We start from the raw sequence: 10,834 nt of genomic DNA, 5'->3' as shown, positions 1-10,834 counted from the left end.
AGAGAAAAAGAGGAAGACCCCCAACGAGATGGATCAGCCAGGTGACATCATTGATGGCATCAAGTGTGGCGGCAGTAGTGAGGTTGGCCCAGGATCGGACATTGTTTTGTACTGCTGTGCATGGGGTCGCTATGAGTCGGTTCTGACTCGATGGCACCTGACAACAACAGCAACTCTAGGCCACACTCTATGCTAATTTCCATGAAAAGATCTCATCAAAACTGATCCCCAAACAATTATCTAGACTCTTTGCCTCCCTGGGGCCCTGCCCAGGGCTCAGCACATAGTAGGGTCTTGCTGAAGATTTCTTGAAAAAACAGTGCCTTTGAGGTAAGTTCTTTCACCTCCATTTTACCGATGAGAAAACTAGGGTTCAGAGAAGTTTAGTCACTAGCCTGAAGTCACACAGCTAGTGCTGGTCACCTATGTGACTCCAGAAGCCATACTCTTGGCCACTCCATCAAGAGGCCTCTTTCACAGGTGTCATCAGAGAAGAGAGACCCAGGACAAGTGTTGCCGAGGGTGAAGTGGAGAGGATGGGAACATTGTTTCTGGAAGAGAATGATCTCTTTGGCATCAGGTGTCCTTGGTGCCATTCTCGGGGTATGGCTTTGGAGGGAGGCAAACCTGGAATCATGGTCGATTGTTACCAGGACCAAGGTCATAGATGCCAGATTAGATTTCCCCTTTGACCCCCAAGGCTGATAGTCCCCCGGTACATTGCTCCACGCCTCCGCCCCTGTGACCCACCTCAGAGGGGCTGAGCTTCCCCTCTGAGCTCCTGCTGGACACGCAGATGCCCCTGCTGCTCAGGATGGGGCAGGCCTGCTTCCTGCTTGGTCTCTGACACTGCCCCAGCTCTCAGTTGCCCCATCTATATTATGAAGAGTTGGTATTGGACAAAGAGTGAATGCTGCTGGGATGTCAGGGCAGAGTGAGGGTGGGCGGGTGCTGGAAGTCAAGTCAGTTGACCTCTCCTGCAAGACGTTCAGAACAGGGGCAGCCTCCAACAACGTGTCAGCCCCCAACAATCCCTTTGAGACTGGGCCTGGAGGAAGGGACCTAAAAGGGGTGGGAAGAGGGTTTATGACTGGCATCCCCACTCTTCCTCTCAGAGGGGGAGGCTCAGGAGTACCCCACACATGTCTCCCCTGTTGTCATCTAAGACTTGCTGTGGTTGTGTTAAGTTCTGACTCACAGTGACCCTGTATTGGCTTTCTGAGGCTTTAAATCTTTGAGGGAGCAGAAAGCCTCATCCATCGCTGTGGAGCAGCTGGTGGGCTCGGATTATGGACCTTGGGGCTCACAGTCCAGTGCTTATCATGTGGGGCGGGTGGTTGGGACGGGGAGGGTGGATGGGCTATAGAAGGGGAGAGGAGAACATCAGTGGCTTGCTTCCTTGGAGCCTGAAGCAGGGAAAGTTCCTAGTGAGCTAGCAGTGACTCTGGGGCCACAAGGCCTGGGGAAGTCCTGTGACCAGGCCTGAGTTCTGGGGACAGAAGAGGTGAGTCCACAGCTTTAATTTCTGCTTGAACAGATGGGCTGAGGGTAGGGTAAAGGGTTAAAAAACAAACAAACATCGTTCTCTACAACCCTGAGACCAGAAGAACTAGATGGTGCCGGCTACACGACTAAGTTCTCTGAAAGGGATCTCATTAGAAGGTCCTGGATACAGAGGGAGAAAATGTACAACGAAACTCAGGATCATTTAAAAAAAACAGACGTAATGGTCAGATAGACACTGGTGGAACCCTGAGACTATGGCTCTTAGTCACTTAGTTCACTCTGAACTAAACTAATGAATGAAACTGAACTCATTCATCCCTGTGGTTCCATTTTCAGTGAAGCAATAGCTAGGTATACAGGGAGCACAACTCCACCAGGGAGGTACACACAGAAGGATGGTCAGCCGTTCGAGATCAAACGGACCGCATTTCCTTAAGGACAAGATTTGGAAGGGGAGGAAGAGAAGGAGGAATGGCATCAAGAAAGAACAGGATGAAGTGGGATAAAGTGATGTTACAAAGAGATCACGATCAAGTGGAAACAGAAGTGTATGATTTGTTGAATGTAAAACTGATGGTCGGCTCTGAAAACCTTCGTTCAACTCACAATAAACAGTTAAAAAAAAAAACAAAAAAAACAACCCACTGCCACTGAGTTAATTCATTTGTTGTTAGGTGTCACCCAATCAGTCCCAACTCATAGCGACCTTATGTAAAACAGAATGAAACACTGCCTGGTCCTGTGCCAACCTCACCATCATTGCTATGCTTGAGCCCACTGGCTGCTGCCATTGTGCTGATCCATCTTGTTTGGATTGGTACGTGATCTTCCTCTTTTTCTCTGACCCTCCACTTTACCAAACATGATATCCTTCTCCAGGGACTGGTCCCTTTTGATAGGTCTGAAGTATGAGAGAAGAAATCTTGTCATTCTGGCTTCTCAGGAGTGTTCTGGCTGTACTTCTTCCAACACAGATTGATTTGTTCTTTTGACAGTCCATGATATTCTTAACATTCTTCAACACCCCTCTCTCTGCGAGGTAGCAAAGATGACTGACAACAGTTAATGAGCCTCAAAACTACCTACTCACCCAAAAGAGAAGATTCAGTGTCAGTGTGCTTGGGTCACGTGTCTATCCTTCTACCAATCATTGCTGCCAGGGAGATGGAGCACTGACTGACAAGCTTTGGTCATGTGACTATGCCTGGGGCTGAAAGGGGAGTATCCAAGGGAGAAGGGGTCCTTGAGGTTGGGAAGGGATAAACCAAAGATGAGAAGAGAAGGATGGACAAGGAAGCTAGATTAATAGAAACAGAACAACCAAAACAGAAATAAGGAGACCGCTGACACATTGTGAAAAGTCACTGGTTGATATGTATTGCTGCTATTCTGACTCATAGCGACCCTGTGTAGGATTTCAAAGGAACAGCTGGTGAGTTTGAACTATCAACCTCGCAGTTAGAAGTCCAGTGCCTATCCTGCAGCACCACACTAAATTGTTAAATAAATAAGATCCTAATTTGCTATGTAAATTTTCTCCAAATTCACAATAAAATATTTTTTTAAAAAAAGAACCTCATTTTGGGAACACAGATTTCTTTGTTATGTTAATGAAGCATTCAGTTAGACCCAATCACTTTTTTTTTTTAATGTTTTACTGTGAATTATGTGATAGTTTACATGGGAGAACATTAGCTTTACATTCATCCTATCATATATCGTTTCATTGCCATGGTTACAATCCCCTCCATGCATCATCAACCAAAGGGTATACCCTGCAAGCCTGCACCCCCCACCCCCAGTCCCTCTCCTTCTCTGGGTGTAGAGTCCCCAGCTGCTCCATCTCTCCACATATCTTCTCTGCCTCCATCTCTGGTGTCACTGCTTCTCTGGGTAGGGTCCCGCTCTCCGCTCTTTTCCCTTGATGGTCCCAGACACCTCGGCTCCTGGACTGCATAGTCAATTACTCCCCTCCTTTTGCTACAAAATGTCAGCCTTTACATTTCCCACCCTCACAATCAGTCCTGATAACAATTATTCACTATTGTATCACAAGAGACCTATCCCCATCTCCTTTCATTAGCCCCGCCCAGACAGATTGGATACTACTCAGTGGAGATTCTACCTTCCTCCGTGCCCTCTGGATCTAAGCTTCCTCTCGAAAGCTTGTAAACCAGTCACTTCTTGCTTTTGTAGCTCCCCCATTTTGGGTACCAATCACTTTTGAGATATAAAGAGAGTAAGTTAAGCACAGAAGTGAGTAAGCTAAATGGGGGATCATGTGGGGTCACAGGAGATGCTAAGAACTCTCAGGAAGATGAGACAAGAAATTCCCCTCAGAACAGCCTTTCTCTAGAGTTGTTGTTAAGTGTCGTCAAGTCGGTTCTGATCCATAGTGACCCTGTACAGGGTTTCCAAGGAGCAGCTGGTGGGTTTGAAGCACCTTTCAGTTCAAACTGCCCTTGAAACCCAGTGCATTATCCTGCAGCGTGCTGAATTTGAACTTTCAGACTCTGTGAGAAAATTAATTTGTGTTCCTAAAAGTCACTCAGTTGTGGTATTTTTATTACAGCAGCATGTGGTGCTTCGGGTTAACCTGCTGGACTGCAAAGTCGGTTTGAACCACAAGGTCAGTGGTTCAGGCTCACCAGTCACTCCTCGGAAACCCTATACAGGGTCTCCATGAGTCGGAACCAGCTAGATGGCACTTAACAATAACAACAACAAGAAGAAACTAAGATTCATGGAATTGATTCTGACTTACAGTGACCCCTTATACTGCAGAGGAGAATGGTACCCCACAGGATTTTCAGGATGTGACCTGAAAGAAGTAGATTGCCAGAGGTTTTTTCCAGGCATCTCTGGGTGGGTTCGAACCATCCATTTTTTGGTTAGTAGTGGAATGTTAACCGTTTGCACTACCCAGGGACTCCCTACAAGGGCAGAGGTCCATCTAGCCACAAAGCTTCCTTCAATCTTTGGCCCAGTACCACAACCTCCTTGTGCCCACTCCACTCCCTGCAGGTGGGTGTTTGTCTTCGAGAAGGGGTACCAGACCTCAAGTGGCCTCATCAGTAGTGTGTCTGTGAAACTCAAGGGCCTGGCTGTGACGCGGCTCCCAGGTCTCGGCTCCCAGGTCTGGGACGTGGCTGACTACGTCTTCCCAGCCCAGGTGAGCTGACTTGGGTGAACCTTCCACCTGCAGGCCTGATGCAGAGCTGGGTGGGGCTCTGCCAGCCTCCCTTAGGGACCTCCCATCTCTCTCTGGGCCTCAGTTTCCCTGTGAATCTACCTGTTTCCTTGGCAGATCAGGGAATGTAATTTCCATTCTGACATCCTGGGATAAAGGCTGCTGGGGCAGTATTTGGGTCCTCGGGTCTCTCCCAGCATACAGTCTTGTTGTCCCTCCCATACAGGGGGATAGCTCCTTTGTGGTCATGACCAATTTCATCGTGACCCCCCAGCAGGCTCAAGGCTATTGCGCAGAGGTAAGGACTGCTGCTTCCCCGTCTTGGACTCTTGGGGGAAATTGCTAGAAAGGAAGTCCCCTCAGGCCCTGGAGGAGAAGCCAGAGAGGATTTCCGTTGGGACCACAGTGGTGGGATTTCAGGTGGACTCACTCGGATTCATGGTCCCCCCGTGTGTCAGTGTTTAACTACCCTTTATAGGGTTTCCAATGGCTGCTTTTCCACAAGTAAACCACCAGGCTTTTCTTCCAAGGCACCGCTGGGTGGGCTCAAACTAACAACCTTCAGTCCAGTGAATAAACTGTTTGTACCACTCAGGGACTCCAATGGTGGGATATCAGCCATAGATTCACACAAATTAACAGTCATTGGCAGTGCCAAGAAACCTTCCCTCCATGTGCCGAGCTGGACACTAGGCCTCAGTGTCCACACACGCCCACTTCCCTGCCCTGGCTGACAGTGGCCATCAAACAGCTGGATAAGAGCTCAGAAGGGTCCTTGATGGGGCAGAGTAAGAGGGGATTAGAGGGAGGTGGCTGTGAGCCAGGGTCACCCCCAATGGGGTCTGAGACTCTGCCCCACACCCTCCCTAGGGCTCAGGGGGGCGGGAGGGGCTCTCCTCAGGACCCCACCCAAGAGGTGTGGGGCCAGCAGCTCTCCCCTCCTCCAGCACCCAGAAGGGGGTACATGCAAAGATGACAGCGGCTGCACCCCCGGGAAGGCAGAAAGGAAGGCCCAAGGTAAGATCACCTTCCACGGCCCCTCCCTCCACAGTTCCCCTCAGCTCTAGGCCCGAGGCCCTTCAAGACCATCTTCCATTGACTTGCTTCTGTCCCCACCCTGGCTGTTCTCCTGTCCTCCACAGGAAATCCTTCCTGTTCTCTGCCTCTCCTGCCACTCTGGCCTTGGTTGGCCTTGTGCCAGAGCCAGCTACTTCTGTCCTTAGGGTCTTTCTCTGGGCTGCCCCATCCCTGGGGGCTCCAAGGGCCATGGTCTGGGATGGCTTCTCCACCCCAGCTTGGAGCTCTCAGGCCTTCCTTCCTGATTCCAGGCATCCGAACCGGCAAGTGTGTGGCCTTCAACAACACTATACGTACCTGTGAGATCTTCGGCTGGTGTCCTGTGGAGGTGGATGACCATGTTCCACGGTAATGTCCTTGTCTTTCCAGGGAGCAGGGTCCCCAGCCCAGACAAGAGGGAAATCTGGATCTGTGCTCTGAGAAGAATCTAGATTCCCTTCTGTCTGACATCCCCAACCCCATCCCAAGAGTCCATCATAACAGTACACCCATCCCCCCATGGGAGGAACGCATTTGGCCTGCACCCCCCAGCCCCATTATTCTAAGTTCTATGTGGGGTACACATGCGGTCTCCTGGGGAGGGTGGTGAATGAGTTCGGTCTCCTCCAGCCCTGCCCTTCTCCATGAGGCCAAGAACTTCACTCTCTTCATCAAGAACAGCATCAGCTTTCCACGCTTCAAGGTCAACAGGTTCGTGGGAAATGCAGCAGCGAGGCAGGCGGCTCCGAGGGTGCTTCAGCTGGTCTCCACTGCCTCTGCCCCTTCCATCCCTGCTGGTTTCACTTGGGCTGGGCCCCTGGGGTGGGCTGTCAGAGGTTTCCATAGACAATGGAATTTCTGGGGGTAGAAGGGATCCCCAGAGCTTCTGGGCATGGTGGCACCCTTCCACTGCTGCTGCCAATGTCCTCTGCCCCAACAGGCACAACCTGGTGGAGGAGGTGAATGGCACCTACATGAAATCCTGCCTCTACCACAAAACCAACCATCCGCTGTGCCCTGTCTTCGAGCTTGGCTATGTGGTGCAAGAGTCAGGCCAGAATTTTAACTACATGGCTGAGAAGGTACTGGGGAGGAGAGGTCTGTGTCAGGCCAAGATGGGGACCCAGGGTCATCAGATCAGAACAGGCTCTTAGGACCCTGAAGCCTCCCTGGTATGGGCCAAATGTATGTCTGGGCCTGTCCCCTTAGTCCTCATGTCTGTCATCGGCAGGGCTTGGCATGGACCTGGCACAGAGGAGGGTCCACGATGAATAGGCATTGTCAACTGGGTATCAGCTAAGGCCCCAATGTCTTCTAAATATTAGACAAAAAGCAGCTTGAGTCCCAAAGCCCATGAGCCCCTGTGGAAATAACAAATACCACCTAAATGAGAATAAGCAGAGGCTATGTCGTGTAGCTCGGTATACCGAGCAGCCAGCAGCCACCATCACGTCAGACAGACAGTGAAAAGGGGAAGGCTTTAGCTATGGCTAAGGATGCCTGGTCTGGCGCTGTAAGCCTTCAAATCACAAGATCAGCAGTTCAAACCCACCAGCTGCTCCTCGGAAACCCTATACAGGGTCACTGTGAGTCAGAACCTACTCGACAGCACTTAATAACAACAACAAGGTCTGGTGGAGCAGTGATTAAGCGCTCTGCTGCTAACTAAAAGGTTGCTGGTTTGAACCCACCAGCCATTCCATGAGAGAAAGACTAGTGGCCCCATAAAGATTGTTTTGTTGTTAGATGCCATCGAGTCAATATGGACTCATAGAACTTTATGCACAACAGAATGAAACACAACATTGTCACAATTGTTACCCTTAAGCTCACTGCTCTTGCCGCTGTGCCAATCCATCTCACTGGGGGTCGTCCTCTTTTTCGATGACCCTCCACTTTATTAAGCATGTCCTTTTCCAGGGGCTGGTTCTGCCTGATAATATGTCCAAAGTATGAGAGACAAAGTCTGGCCATCCTGGCTTCTAAGGAGCATTCTGGCTGCACTTCTTCCAACACAGATTTGTTTGTTCTTCTGGAAGTCCATGGTACTTTTAATATTCTTCTCCAAAGTCATAATTCATTGCCCATCTTTACATGCATATGAGGAGATTGAAAATATCAAGGTTTGGGTAAGGCAAACCTTATTCCTCAAACTAATATCTTTGCTCTTGAACATTTTAAAGAGGTCTTTTGCAGCAGATTTGCATAATGCAATACATCTTTTGATTTCTTAACTGCTGCTTCCCTGAGTTAGAAAACCAAAAGGGAAGAACACACTCAACATTTCTCAATCTGAAAGAACTGAAGAAAAATTCAAAAGAAGTTGGTAGAATTTTGCAATTTCATCACCGCTGGCTATAGTGTGTGGATCTAAGCAAAATGAAGTTTTTGACAACTTCAAACTTTTCTCCATTTATCATGTTGCTATTTATTGATCCAGTGGTGAGGATTTTTGCTTTCTTTACATTGAGGTTCAATACTGAAGGTTGTAGTCTTTGATCCTTCATCAGTAAATACTTAAAGTCTTCTCTGCTGCTACCAGCAAATTTGTATCATCTGCATATCACAGGTTGTTAATGAGTCGTCCTCCAATCTTTTTTATTTTTTTCCCCCAATCTTGATGCCACATTCTTCTTCACATAAGGAAGAGCCTCAGATTATTTACTCAACATATAGACAGAATAAGTATGAGGAAAGGATTCAACCTTGACACACACCTTTCCTGATTTTAAACCGTTCAGTATCCCCTTGTTCTGTCCTAACCACTGCTTCTTGGTATAGGTGCAGGTTTCTCATGAGTACAATTAAATGTTCTGGAATACCCAATATTCACAATGTTATCCATAGTTTGTCATGATCCACCAGTAAAAGGTCTTTGCATAGTCAATAGAGCACAAGTAGACATTTTTCTGGTATTCTCTGCTTTCAGCTAAGATCCATCAGATGTAAAAAAATTATATCCCTTGTTCCATGTCCTCTATTAAATCTGGTTTGAATTTCTGACAGTTCCCTGTTGATGTACTGTTGTAACCGTTTTTAATTACCTTTGGCAAAATTCTACTTGCGTGTAATGTTAAGAATATTGTTAGATGATTTCTGCATTTCATTGTTCACCTCCTTTGGAATGGGCACAAATATGGATTTTTCAAATCAGTTGGCCAGGTAGCCGTCTTCCAGATTACTTGGCATAGATGAGTGAACTCCTCAAATGCTGCATCAGTTTGTATTCCAAACTGTATTCACAAATGCCTTGCCCTCCCCCCCTCAACTTTTTATTGTAAATTGAGTAAAGGTAAACAGACAAGATCATCAGCTTTACTTTCAACCAATCATACCTTTAGTTTCATCTCAATGATTACCCTGCTTCCATCCTGTTGCTTCATCAATGTGTTTAGTATCATTGGTTCTTGATCATATGCTACCTGTTGAAATGATTGAATATTGACCTTTATTATTATTATTGTTTTGATACAGTGACTGTGTGTATTCCTTCTCTCTCTTTTTTTAAATGTTTTCTGCAACATTCAATCCATAGACTTCTTCAATATTACAAGTCAAGGCTTGAACTACCTTCTTCAGTTCTTTCAGATTGAGAAATGTTTCGTGTGTTCTTCCCTTTTGTTTTTCTAACTCCAGGTCTTTGCACGTTTCATTATAATACTTCATATTGTCTTTTCGAGCTGCCCTTTGAAATTTTCTGCTCAACTTTTACTTCCTCATTTCTTCCATTTGCTTTAACTTCACTACACTCAAGAGCAAATTTCAGAATCTCTTCTGACATCCATTTTGGTCTTTTCTTTCTTTCCTGTCTCTTAAATGACCTTTTGCTTGCTTCCTGTATGATGTTCTTGATGTTATCCTACAACTCTTCGGATCTTCGGCCATTAGAGTCTAATGCATCAAATCTGTTCTTGAAATGGTCTCTAAATTTAGGTGGGATATGTTCAAGGTCATATTTTGGCTCTTGTAGACATGTTTTCATTTTATTCAGCTTCAGCCTGAACTTACATGTGAGAAATTGATGGTATGTTCCACAGTCTGGCCTTGGTTTTGTTTTGTCTGATGATATTGAGTATCTCCATCATCTCTTCCTAAAAATGTAGTGAATATGATTTCTGTGTATTCCATCTGGTGGGGTTCATGTGTATAGTCAGCTTTTATGTTGCTTTAAAAAGGTATTTGCAATGAATAAGTTGTTGGTCTTTCGAAATTCTATCATGAGATTTCCAGTGTCATTTCTATAATCAAGACTATATTTTCTAACTACTGTTCCTTCCTCTTTGTTTTCAACATTTACATTCCAAACACCAGTAATTATCAGTGCATCTTGATTGCATGTTTTTTCAATTTCAGACTCAAGAAGGTAGAATTCTTCAATTTCATCATCACTGGCTTTAGTGGTTAGTGTATAAATTTGAATAATAGTGATATTAACTGGTCTTCTTAGTTGTTGTTGTTGGTATGTGCTATCAAGTCGGTTCCAACTAACAGCAACCCTAAATAGGATTTCCAAAGAACGTCTGATGAGGTTGAACTCCCGACCTGTGGTAAGCAGTCCAGTGCTTATCCTACAGCGCCACACCAGGAAGACCTATCACAGGCAGCATTGTACTTCAAGACTGATCTTGAAATGTTTTTTGATGATGTATGTGCTGCCGTTCCTGTTGAGTTTGTTGTTCCTGGCATAGGAAACCATACGATGGTTTCATTCAAAATGGCCAATTCCACTCTATTTCAGATCACTAATGCCTAGGATATTAATCTTTATGCATTCCATTTCATTTTTGACAACTTCCAATTCCTAGATTCATACTTTGTACATTTCATGTTGTGATTATTAATGTACGTTTACAGCTGTGTAAACATACATTTTGAGTTGTGCCTCATCAACAAATGAAGGTCTCAAAAGCTTTACTCCATTCAGGTAATTGTGGTCGACTTTACTTTGAGAAGGTAGCTCTTCCCCAGTTATACACATATTTTTTTTTTATTTAAGGTTTTTATTGTGGATTGAGTGAAAGTTTACAGGGCATATCATCAGTTTTACATTCAACAAATCATACACCTTGTTTCATTACAATG

General features: G+C 46.0%; 1 protein-coding gene across 1 annotated transcript in view; it reads left to right on the top strand.

Moving 5' to 3' along the window:
• P2RX1 (purinergic receptor P2X, ligand-gated ion channel, 1) overlaps positions 1 to 10,834 on the top strand; it is a 34,826-nt gene that overhangs the window by 8,433 nt on the left and 15,559 nt on the right. Inside the window, exons 2-7 of the mRNA XM_006863274.1 lie at positions 4,531 to 4,678; positions 4,923 to 4,994; positions 5,644 to 5,713; positions 6,025 to 6,121; positions 6,383 to 6,463; positions 6,693 to 6,834. Coding sequence (XP_006863336.1) covers positions 4,531 to 4,678; positions 4,923 to 4,994; positions 5,644 to 5,713; positions 6,025 to 6,121; positions 6,383 to 6,463; positions 6,693 to 6,834 — 610 coding nt within the window. The remainder of the gene's footprint in view (positions 1 to 4,530; positions 4,679 to 4,922; positions 4,995 to 5,643; positions 5,714 to 6,024; positions 6,122 to 6,382; positions 6,464 to 6,692; positions 6,835 to 10,834) is intronic.

The sequence above is a fragment of the Chrysochloris asiatica genome, unplaced genomic scaffold, assembly GCF_000296735.1.
Source record: "Chrysochloris asiatica unplaced genomic scaffold, ChrAsi1.0 scaffold00054, whole genome shotgun sequence".
Taxonomy (NCBI): domain Eukaryota; kingdom Metazoa; phylum Chordata; class Mammalia; order Afrosoricida; family Chrysochloridae; genus Chrysochloris; species Chrysochloris asiatica.
Note: the sequence above shows the minus strand (reverse complement) of the source record. Positions and strands in the feature narration are given on the sequence as shown.